The following is a 12,927-nucleotide window of genomic DNA, read 5'->3' as shown; positions in this document are numbered from 1 at the left end:
ATATTATATACCTTACTTGCTTTGGCAATGTTAACACATGTTTCCCATGCCAATAAAGCCCCTTGAATTGAATTGAATTGAGAGAGAGAGAGACAGAGAGACAGAGAGAGAGACATAGAGAGAGAGAGAGCGCCTGCAAAATCCCTGCTTTTCTATTTCTCTACTTCGCTATCTGTTTTTTTTTCCCGCCAGAGCAAGTACTTAATTATTTCACCTCAGATATTTTCACTCACCTTTTCTGCAGAGAGCGGTTCAGAGACTCAGTCCTCTCGTTGATCTGAGGAGGGGAACAAGGACACCAGGTTTGTATTGGGAGATAATATACCTGAAGCTACCTAGAATAACAGCTAACAACTTCAATCTACAGTAGCCCTGCATTATCAATCTACAGTAGCCCTACATTATCAATCTACAGTAGCCCTACATTATCAATCTGCGGTAGCCCTACATTATCAATCTACAGTAGCCCTACATTATCAATCTACAGTAGCCCTACATTATCAATCTACAGTAGCCCTACATTATCAATCTACAGTAGCCCTACATTATCAATCTGCAGTAGCCCTACATTATCAATCTACAGTAGCCCTACATTATCAATCTACAGTAGCCCTACATTGTCAATCTACAGTAGCCCTACATTATCAATCTACAGTAGCCCTACATGATCAATCTACAGTAGCCCTACATGATCAATCTACAGTAGCCCTACATTATCAATCTACAGTAGCCCTACATTATTTATCTGCAGTAGCCCTACATTATCAATCTACAGTAGCCCTACATTATCAATCTACAGTAGCCCTACGTTATTTATCAACAGTAGCCCTACATTATTTATCTACAGTAGCCCTACATTATCAATTTACAGTAGCCCTACATTATCAATCTACAGTAGCCTACATTATCAATCTACAGTAGCACTACATTATTAATCTACAGTAGCCCTACATTATCAATCTACAGTAGCCCTACGTTATTTATCAACCATAGCTTACATTATCAATCTACAGTAACCTTATATTATCAATCTACAGTAACCTTATATTATCAATCTACAGTAGCCCTACATTATCAATCTACAGTAGCCCTACATTATCAATCTACAGTAACCCTACATTATCAATCTACAATAGCCCTACATTATCAATATACAGTAGCCCTACATTATCAATCTACAGTAGCCCTACGTTATTTATCAACCGTAGCTTACATTATCGATCTACAGTAGCCCTACATTATCAATCTACAGTAACCTTATATTATCAATCTACAGTAGCCCTACATTATCAATATACAGTAGCCCTAAATTATCAATCTACAGTAGCCCTACATTATCAATCTACAGTAGCCCTACATTATCAATCTACAGTAGCCCTACATTATCAATCTACAGTAGCCCTACATTATCAATCTACAGTAGCCCTACATTATTTATCAACAATAGCTTACATTATCGATCTACAGTAACCTTATATTATCAATCTACAGTAACCTTATATTATCAATCTACAGTAGCCCTACATTATCAATCTACAGTAGCCCTACATTATCAATCTACAGTAACCCTACATTATCAATCTACAATAGCCCTACATTATCAATATACAGTAGCCCTACATTATCAATCTACAGTAGCCCTACGTTATTTATCAACCATAGCTTACATTATCGATCTACAGTAGCACTACATTATCAATCTACAGTAACCTTATATTATCAATCTACAGTAGCCCTACATTATCAATATACAGTAGCCCTAAATTATCAATCTACAGTAGCCCTGCATTATCAATCTACAGTAGCCCTACATTATCAATCTACAGTAACCCTACATTATCAATCTACAATAGCCCTACATTATCAATCTACAATAGCCCTACATTATCAATCTACACTAGCCCCACATTATAAATCTACAGTAGTAGTATTCCTACCCATCCAAAGAATTCCTTCTCGTTAAAGCATTTGTGGTTTATACTGTCATGACCTGTTAAAGGTGTATATTACTGTCATGACCTGGTAAAGGTGTATATTACTGTCATGACCTGTTAAAGGTACTGTCATGACCTGGTAAAGGTGTATAGTACTGTCATGACCTGTTAAAGGTGTATAGTACTGTCATGACCTGGTAAAGGTACTGTCATGACCTGTTAAAGGTGTATAGTACTGTTATGACCTGGTAAAGGTGTATAGTACTGTTATGACCTGTTAAAGGTGTATAATACTGTCATGACCTGATAAAGGTGTATAATACTGTCATGACCTGGTAAAGGTGTATAGTACTGTCATGACCTGGTAAAGGTGTATAGTACTGTCATGACCTGGTAAAGGTGTATAGTACTGTCATGACCTGTTAAAGGTACTGTCATGACCTGATAAAGGTGTATAATACTGTCATGACCTGGTAAAGGTGTATAATACTGTCATGACCTGGTAAAGGTGTATAATACTGTCATGACCTGTTAAAGGTGTATAGTACTGTCATGACCTGTTAAAGGTGTATAATACTGTCATGACCTGGTAAAGGTGTATAGTACTGTCATGACCTGGTAAAGGTGTATAATACTGTCATGACCTGTTAAAGGTGTATAATACTGTCATGACCTGGTAAAGGTGTATAATACTGTCATGACCTGTTAAAGGTGTATAGTACTGTCATGACCTGTTAAAGGTGTATAATACTGTCATGACCTGGTAAAGGTGTATAGTACTGTCATGACCTGTTAAAGGTACTGTCATGACCTGATAAAGGTGTATAATACTGTCATGACCTGGTAAAGGTGTATAATACTGTCATGACCTGTTAAAGGTGTATAATACTGTCATGACCTGGTAAAGGTGTATAGTACTGTCATGACCTGATAAAGGTGTATATTACTGTCATGACCTGTTAAAGGTGTATAATACTGTCACGACCTGGTAAAGGTGTATAATACTGTCATGACCTGGTAAAGGTGTATAATACTGTCATGACCTGTTAAAGGTGTATAATACTGTCATGACCTGGTAAAGGTGTATAGTACTGTCATGACCTGGTAAAGGTGTATAATACTGTCATGACCTGTTAAAGGTGTATAGTACTGTCATGACCTGGTAAAGGTGTATAGTACTGTCATGACCTGGTAAAGGTGTATAGTACTGTCATGACCTGGTAAAGGTGTATAGTACTGTCATGACCTGGTAAAGGTGTATAATACTGTCATGACCTGATAAAGGTGTATAGTACTGTCATGACCTGATAAAGGTACTGTCATGACCTGGTAAAGGTGTATAGTACTGTCATGACCTGGTAAAGGTGTATAGTACTGTCATGACCTGATAAAGGTGTATGGTACTGTCATGACCTGGTAAAGGTACTGTCATGACCTGGTAAAGGTGTATAATACTGTCATGACCTGGTAAAGGTGTATAATACTGTCATGACCTGGTAAAGGTATATAGTACTGTCATGACCTGGTAAAGGTGTATAGTACTGTCATGACCTGGTAAAGGTGTATAGTACTGTCATGACCTGATAAAGGTGTATAGTACTGTCATGACCTGGTAAAGGTGTATAATACTGTCATGACCTGGTAAAGGTGTATAATACTGTCATGACCTGGTAAAGGTGTATAATACTGTCATGACCTGGTAAAGGTGTATAGTACTGTCATGACCTGATAAAGGTGTATAGTACTGTCATGACCTGTTAAAGGTGTATAATACTGTCATGACCTGGTAAAGGTGTATAGTACTGTCATGACCTGGTAAAGGTGTATAGTACTGTCATGACCTGATAAAGGTGTATTTAGGGGCCACACAGTAAGTTGAAAGGAACGCTTGGTTGCGGATCTGTTTTGGTTGCCTTGCCAACTCATATGGTCATTGATGCATGACAGCGTCTATATTTGGCAAGACAGCACCAACAGATCTGGGACCAGGCTAAAAACAAGAGCTGAGTTTGTATGAAGCGCAGAATGACATGAAAAAAGACAGACAGCTGACAAGTGGTGTCACGTTACTACCACACGGAACACAACAGAACGGAACCTTTGTGTCACAGTTATCTCCGTGGTGACCTTTAACCTGGAATGCCCCCTGCATGGGGTCAACGTTCCAGAACCTTTAATCCACATAAAAATAATAATTCTGTGTTCTGTTATATTATGTTTCCCCCTTCAGATTCAGAATCACTTTTGTACTACATTTGAAGTAAAAATCGAACCGGATCTCTGTTGTAATGCATCGTATATACAACAACAAATATCATGCTGATGATTCCTTGAGATTTATTAGAAATATTTCCTTTCGTTTTAGTTATAAAAGCAAACAGGGAACAGAATCTCACATGGGGGACTCAATCTAACAGGGGGACTCAATCTAACACGGGGAGGCTCAATCTAACACGGGGGGGGCATAATCTAACACGGGGGGACAGGATCTAACACGGGGGGCTCAATCTAACAGGGGGGGGGCAGAATCTAACACGGGGGAGGCTCAATCTAACACGGGGGGGGGCAGAATCTAACACGGGGGGGACAGGATCTAAAACAACAACAGAATCATTTTGATTTGGATGAAATGTTCTGAAATACGTTTGTCCTCTGGAACACTGGGTCTCCAAGGTGAAACTCACCGTGCCGGTGTTCTCAGACATCATCCTCTCCTCGGTGTCATTCTGGAAGGACACACATCACAGGGAAGCACATTGATGACAGGAAAGACACAAGCCAACGCCACAGCTGCAGACAGTTTCTTTCAGATGCCTTTTACACTGCTAACGACGTGCCAAGAAACATGATAATATAGAAGGTCAATAATCTGATAGATACGTACAGTGAGAGGAACACTTTTCGACGGTCGAAATGGTGTCTTTTCCTAATAGTTGGCTAATAATCTTTGTGTTTTGTCCGATTGATTTTAGAGGAAAATATATTTGCTTGTAATTTTTTTTTCATTGAAACCTTTATTAAACGAGGCAAGTCAGTTAAAGAATAAATTCTTATTTACAGTGACGGCCTACACCGGCCAAACCCAAACTTGGACGACGCTGGGCCAATTGTGCACCGCCCTATGGGACTCCCAATCATGGCTGGTTGTGATGCAGCCTGGAATCAAACCAGGGTGTCTGTAGTGACGCCTCAAGCACTGACATGCAGTGTTTTAGACCGCAGCTCCACTCCTACTTGTAATAGAAGTATTACTAGTGTTGTACTGGTTTAACAGAAGCACAGAAAACATTGGATTGAGTGAGTCACGTCATTGGTTATGACTCAACAGTTGGCACATTAGCAAGGTTGCTATTGAGCAATGCAAACGTGTGTTACATCCTATTTAGCTGTGAGCCAGAAAAGAAAGTTGGGTGCTTTCCCATAAAGACATGAATTAACCCATGAAGACATGAATTAACCCATTAAGACATTAATTAACCCATGAAGACATGAATTAACCCATGAAGACATGAATTAACCCATGAAGACATTAATTAGCCGATGAAGACATGAATTAACCCATGAAGACATGAATTAACCCATGAAGACATGAATTAGCCCATGAAGACATGAATTAGCCCATGAAGACATGAATTAGCCCATGAAGACATGAATTAGCCCATGAAGACATTAATTAGCCCATGAATACATTAATTAACCCATAAAGACATGAATTAACCCATGAAGACATGAATTAAACCATGAAGACATGAATTAACCCATGAAGACATGAATTAACCCATGAAGACATGAATTAACCCATGAAGACATGAATTAACACATGAAGACATGAATTAACCCATAAAGACATTAATTAACCCATAAAGACATTAATTAACCCATGAAGACATGAATTAACCCATGAAGACATGAATTAACCCATGAAGACATGAATTAACCCATGAAGACATGAATTAACCCATGACGGTCCGTGAAGTGTTGGAGTGTTTAAGGAAAGTTGACCACATGCAGCTACACACATAGCACAACACAACAGCTGTGTCCCCAATGGAACCCTATCTGGCACCCTATGGGTCCTGGTCAACGGTAGTGCACTATAAAGGGAATAGGTTCCATTTGGAAGGCACACAAAGGCTCTGTTCCAGTATCCATAGTAACATAGTTCTTAGAATAAAGCAGAGTATTGGGGGCGGGGATTCTAAGAGGTAGACGAGTATGGACGTTAGAACACAGCCTAAAACTCTCAGCCTAAAACTCTCTAAATGCTTTCAACACAGGAAGCGTGAAAAGCATTTCTTCACACTTATTAAAAAAACATCAAGGTGAAGAAATATAGGATGATGTGTCAACATGACATGCAAGAGGTGGAGAGGTGGTGTGGGGGTGTGATGACACCACGTGAGAGAAGAAAATGTAGAGAAGTGATCCTGTAGTCAACATTGTCTTTTGTGTTTCTACGATAAGATTGAGAAAACAAACTGTTTTGCTCATCAAAGACTTGATTTTGAAAGAATGTTATATGTATTAGTTAGTAAAAATAAAATGTGTCTTCAGACTAGAAGGTTTGTTTCAAATCTGACACAGTTCACTTTTGTCTGAGAAGGAGTGTTGAAAACATTTTCTGAAAGCAAATGAACCAAGTCGAGAAACGGAACCCAAAGGAAGCCAGTGTGAATAGTCATACCGACATCAGACTCTAAGTAGAGACTCATGTTACCTGTCATACCACCACAGACCAGACAGGACTCTCACTTCACATCACAGAGCCAACACAGTTATATCCATCCACACACTGCACTGACAGACAGTCGACAACTTACTGGGTAAAACAGAAGGAGGAGTTTCTGGTAGGATGGCATGGCAGAGGGAACAGAACACAGTGGCAGACATCCTACATCAAGCACTGTGTAACACCGTGTGAGTCGGCATGGCAGAGGGACCAGAACACAGTGGCAGACATCCTACATCAAGCACTGTGTAACACCGTGTGAGTCGGCATGGCAGAGGGACCAGAACACAGTGGTAGACATCCTACATCAAGCACTGTGTAACACCGTGTGAGTCGGCATGGCAGAGGGAACAGAACACAGTGGCAGACATCCTACATCAAGCACTGTGTAACACCGTGTGAGTCGGCATGGCAGAGGGACCAGAACACAGTGGCAGACATCCTACATCAAGCACTGTGTAACACCGTGTGAGTCGGCATGGCAGAGGGACCAGAACACAGTGGCAGACATCCTACATCAAGCACTGTGTAACACCGTGTGAGTCGGCATGGCAGAGGGACCAGAACACAGTGGCAGACATCCTACATCAAGCACTGTGTAACACCGTGTGAGTCGGCATGGCAGAGGGACCAGAACACAGTGGTAGACATCCTACATCAAGCACTGTGTAACACCGTGTGAGTCGGCATGGCAGAGGGACCAGAACACAGTGGCAGACATCCTACATCAAGCACTGTGTAACACCGTGTGAGTCGGCATGGCAGAGTGAACAGAAAGGGGGCAAATATGCTGTGAAATACATCCTATGAAGGTTTTCAGGGGCTACATCCTGTATATGAAGAAATCCATTGAAACCTTAATTTTCTCTACAACTGTGGGCATGTGTTTAGGTGAATGACAAGGTCATGTGTATGGTGATAAATTATATGGGATATCAGAAGTATCTTGAAGTTATGAGACAGACAGACAGACAGACAGACAGACAGACAGACAGACAGACAGACAGACAGACAGACAGACAGACAGACAGACAGACAGACAGACAGACAGACAGACAGACAGACAGACAGACAGACAGACAGACAGACAGACAGACAGACAGACAGACAGATAGATAGATAGATAGATAGATAGATAGATAGATAGATAGATAGATAGATAGATAGATAGATAGATAGATAGATAGATAGATAGATAGATAGATAGATAGATAGATAGATCAGTAGTACCTTGAAGGTGGGGCTCATGGGACTGAAGGGACTGAAGGACTCGTCTCCCTCAATGCTGGAAATACTGAGGTTCTTCATCCTTCTCTCTGAAGCCGCCATCCTCCTACTCTCTATCCCGTCTTTCACCCTCTTCCTCTCCTCCTGCAGACAGAGAAACTACATCAGAACAACACACCCCTCTTCCTCTCCTCCTGTAGAAAGAGAAACTACATCAGAACAACACACCCCTCTTCCTCTCCTCCTGCAGACAGAGAAACTACATCAGAACAACACCCCCCTCCTCCTCTCCTCCTGCAGACAGAGAAACTACATCAGAACAACACACCCCTCTTCTTCTCCTCCTGTAGACAGAGAAACTACATCAGAACAACACACCCCTCTTCCTCTCCTCCTGCAGACAGAGAAACTACATCAGAACAACACACCCCTCTTCCTCTCCTCCTGTAGACAGAGAAACTACATCAGAACAACACACCCCTCTTCCTCTCCTCCTGCAGACAGAGAAACTACATCAGAACAACACACCCCTCTTCCTCTCCTCCTGTAGAAAGAGAAACTACATCAGAACAACACACCCCTCTTCCTCTCCTCCTGCAGACAGAGAAACTACATCAGAACAACACCCCCTCCTCCTCTCCTCCTGCAGACAGAGAAACTACATCAGAACAACACACCCCTCTTCTTCTCCTCCTGTAGACAGAGAAACTACATCAGAACAACACACCCCTCTTCCTCTCCTCCTGCAGACAGAGAAACTACATCAGAACAACACACCCCTCTTCCTCTCCTCCTGTAGACAGAGAAACTACATCAGAACAACACACCCCTCTTCCTCTCCTCCTGCAGACAGAGAAACTACATCAGAACAACACACCCCTCTTCCTCTCCTCCTGTAGACAGAGAAACTACATCAGAACAACACACCCCTCTTCCTCTCTTCCTGCAGACAGAGAAATTACATCAGAACAACACACCCCTCTTCCTCTCCTCCTGTAGACAGAGAAACTACATCAGAACAACACACCCCTCTTCCTCTCCTCCTGTAGACAGAGAAACTACATCAGAACAACACACCCCTCTTCTTCTCCTCCTGCAGACAGAGAAATTACATCAGAACAACACACCCCTCTTCTTCTCCTCCTGCAGACAGAGAAACTACATCAGAACAACACACCCCTCTTCCTCTCCTCCTGCAGACAGAGAAACTACATCAGAACAACACACCCCTCTTCTTCTCCTCCTGCAGACAGAGAAACTACATCAGAACAACACACCCCTCTTCCTCTCCTCCTGCAGACAGAGAAACTACATCAGAACAACACACCCCTCTTCTTCTCCTCCTGCAGACAGAGAAATTACATCAGAACAACACACCCCTCTTCTTCTCCTCCTGCAGACAGAGAAACTACATCAGAACAACACACCCCTCTTCTTCTCCTCCTGCAGACAGAGAAACTACATCAGAACAACACACCCCTCTTCCTCTCCTCCTGCAGACAGAGAAATTACATCAGAACAACACACATACACATACAGTGGGGTAAAAAAGTATTTAGTCAGCCACCAATTGTGCAGGTTCTACAGAGGAGCCTCTTAAGAAGGAGTTACAGGTCTGTGAGAGCCAGAAATCTTGCTTGTTTGTAGGTGACCAAATACGTATTTTCCACCATAATTTGCAAATAAATTCCTTAAAAAATTTTCTTCCCTCATTTTGTCTGTCATATTTGAAGTGTACCTATGATGAACATTACAGGCCTCTCTCATCTTTTTAAGTGGGAGAACTTGCACAATTGGTGGCTGACTAAATAATTTCTGGCCCCACTGTACATGAGCCTGAACTGACCTCTGCTGTGCATGTTGTGCATTATAATGCATTATAACGCATTATGTCAGAGCTCACAAGGTGTTAGAAAAGTGCTAACAATGCATTATGAAGAAGGTGTTCATAGGAAGTGTTACCAACATGCATATACACACACAGATAGTGCACATACCAGTCTCAGAGTAGGAGTGCTGGTCTAGGATCTGACCCCCCCTGTTCATTCATTATAACGGACCCAGGTCTCACCTCCTCCTGCTCCTGTCTGTGCTGCTCCTCTTTCTCTCTCTGGTGCTCCTCCTCCTCCCTGGCTCTGCGTTTCTCCTCTCTCCTGCGGTTCAACTCCTCCATCTCCTCCTGGTCCTCCTGCTGTCTCTGTCTCAGCTGTTCCAGGGTGCTCTGTCCCTGGCCTGGTGTCTTCTCTGTCTCCAGCTGCCCCCCGGGAACCTCTCCATCCACCTCCTCCGGTCTCTGCCCTCCCAAGCTGCCACTACGACTGGAGGAGAGGAGAGGAGAGGAGTGGAGAGGAGAGGAGAGGAGAGGAGAGGAGAGGATGAAAGTAAAGTCCAAAGTTAGAGGAACGGTTGGAGGAAGCTGCTCCGTCTCTCACTATGATCAAACTGCATTATAAATGTAACACCTTCTAATATCTCCACTGATGTAGCTATGAACTACTTTGGACAGTTCTCATCTTATCAATCCACAGGATTCCCTCAGTTTGCTTTGAAATGTTTACCTGTCTCCTTCAGTGACAAACAAGGAAGAAGTACGTATCTCATCCATCTCTTTCTGTGTCTCAGCCATGTCTTTCGGTGTCTCGTCCAAGACTGTCTGTGTCTCAACCATGTCTTTCGGGGTGTCATCCATCTCGTTCTGTGTCTCCTCCATGACTATCTGTGTCTCAGCCATGTCTTCCTGTGTCTCATCCATGTCTTTCTGTGTCTCATCCATGTCTTTTGGTGTCTCGTCCAAGACTATCTGTGTCTCATCCATGACTATCTGTGTCTCAGCCATCTCTGTATGTATCTCTAGCTGTGTCTCAACACCCGATAGTAGCTCACTCTTAAGGCTTGGTTAAATTAAGGAAGGATGTTGAGCTAGCCCATACAGGAAGTGATGAGAGTCACTGATCTTGTCATGCCTCTTTTTCAGTTCAGTATGAAGTAGGAACTGATAGATGCTTTACAGAAGTTATTATTCTCTCTCTACAAGCCATCACCCATACAGATGTAGGATTTTAATTTGATCGCCGTGTTGCAGGAGAGCTTTCATGCTACGCAGGAAATGTAAAACTAGTTGTCTTCTGAAGTTTGTCATTTCCACTTTTCAATTTCAGACTTGATTCATCCTTACGAATGATGTATAAACCCCTTCAAAAATGTCCATTAATAATAATTCACATTTCCTGTTGCTGCAGGATTATTTTCCTGCTGTAGAAAACTGGCTCAAATAAAGATCCTCCATCTGTAGCAGGAAGATAAGACTGAAACCAAGGAAACTATAAATAAAGAAACTCAGACAGCTTCAGTCTTTGTGTTGAGTTCTCCTCCTCTTTAAATTGAATTTGGACATTACAATAGTGAGATCTGGCCCCAGTCTGAATCTGTGTCCAAAATGGCACCCTATTCCCGTTATAGGGCACTACTTTAGGCCAAACAAATGGCACCCTATTCCCGTTATAGTGCACTACTTTAGGCCAACCAAATTGCACCCTATTTCTGTTATAGTGCACTACTTTAGACCAGCCAAATGGCACCCTATTCCTGTTATAGTGCACTACTTTAGACCAGCCAAATGGCACCCTATTCCTGTTATAGTGCACTACTTTAGACCAGCCAAATGGCACCCTATTCCTGTTATAGTGCACTACTTTAGACCAGACAAATGGCACCCTATTCCCATTATAGTGCACTACTTTAGGCCAGACAAATGGAACCCTATTCCCGTTATAGTGCACTACGTTAGACCATCCAAATGGCACCCTAATCCCTATATAGTGCACTACTTTTGGCCAGAGGAGGCACTATTTAAGGATTCGAGCGCCATTTTGGACACACCTTTAGACTATTTTAGGTGTGTTACCTTGGAGACAGTTTCCCTGCAACGAGGTATGAGGTCACTTCCGCTCCAGCTGCTTCCCCGTTACTGTTGACGTGTCTCATGACTTTAGAGGTGTAGGAGATCTTCAGCTCAGATTTCTTCTTCTCCACGACCTAAGAAAACAAAACAAACAGAGCATTCAGAAGAACACTTTATAGTCCAATTTGAGTTTTGCCATCAAACGTCATTGGCGGTCAAGTTTGGCATCCCAGCCCAAACATCAGCTTTCCCCTCTTTGCCCTGCCGTGAATAGAGACGACGGTGTGACTTGAGTGATGATTGGATACAGCACGGCATATACACAATCGTAACTCTACCTTGTCATCTGTTACTCTTCTTGAAGTGTCTTGTGTCTTGTTGCTGGCTCTTCGTTCCCACTCTACATCCTTCTCCTCCCTCTCCTCGGGCCCAGGTCCAGGACGTGTCTTCAAGCAGGGCCTGATTGGGGAGGCTCTGTTTAGCCTGAGCAGCTGGGGCTGCTGCTGCTGCTTGGGTTGATGCTGCTGGGGCTGATTCTGCTGCTGCTGGGGGTGATGCTGCTGGGGTTGAAGCTGCTGCTGGGGGTGATGCTGCTGGGGGTGATGCTGCTGGGGGTGATGCTGCTGGGGCTGATTCTGCTGCTGCTGGGGCTGATGGTCCTCCGAGGACTCCTGTTCCTCCAGGTGGCGCTGTCTGCGTTTCTCCAACCTCTGGGTCCAGTCACTGAAGCCCTCGTCCTCCTCCAGAGCCAACTGGCAGCCACTAGCCTTCAGCTCACTCTCACACCTGAAGAGACAGGTACAATTGTTAATAACAAGTCAAACCTAAAGGTGATCCAGTCATTTCTAACTGTTCAACAGATATCTATCTTGCCACTATAGAAATATAGTGCTGTATTAAACATTTCCTTCAAGAGTAATGACATCTAAGGACAGGGTTATCCAGGCCGAAGATGGCCAGGTCGACCCTCGAAAAAGACAGACAATACTTACAGCCTTCAACACTTCAACCTAATGCATTGTCAACTGAATTCAAAACAGGCTAATTCGGCTAAATTCCTAACTGTTCATTAACACAGTGTAAAAAATCATTAGTTCTGCTAACTCCCGTTGCCTAGAACCGTTGTAGTAAACCCA

The 12,927-nt window shown here is 42.8% G+C and overlaps 1 protein-coding gene across 1 annotated transcript in view; it reads right to left on the bottom strand.

The window, feature by feature from the left end:
• The window catches only part of LOC135534563 (non-muscle caldesmon-like), a gene marked incomplete at both ends in the record, with an annotated part of 29,340 nt that extends 16,763 nt beyond the window's left edge, over nucleotides 1-12,577 (bottom strand). The window contains 6 exons of the mRNA XM_064961517.1: nucleotides 234-277; nucleotides 4,619-4,660; nucleotides 7,894-8,034; nucleotides 9,962-10,208; nucleotides 11,795-11,925; nucleotides 12,130-12,577. Coding sequence (XP_064817589.1) covers nucleotides 234-277; nucleotides 4,619-4,660; nucleotides 7,894-8,034; nucleotides 9,962-10,208; nucleotides 11,795-11,925; nucleotides 12,130-12,577 — 1,053 coding nt within the window. The remainder of the gene's footprint in view (nucleotides 1-233; nucleotides 278-4,618; nucleotides 4,661-7,893; nucleotides 8,035-9,961; nucleotides 10,209-11,794; nucleotides 11,926-12,129) is intronic.
• Nucleotides 12,578-12,927: the final 350 nt, after the last annotated feature.

The sequence above is a fragment of the Oncorhynchus masou genome, unplaced genomic scaffold (assembly GCF_036934945.1).
Source record: "Oncorhynchus masou masou isolate Uvic2021 unplaced genomic scaffold, UVic_Omas_1.1 unplaced_scaffold_3581, whole genome shotgun sequence".
Lineage (NCBI taxonomy): Eukaryota > Metazoa > Chordata > Actinopteri > Salmoniformes > Salmonidae > Oncorhynchus > Oncorhynchus masou.
Note: the sequence above shows the minus strand (reverse complement) of the source record. Positions and strands in the feature narration are given on the sequence as shown.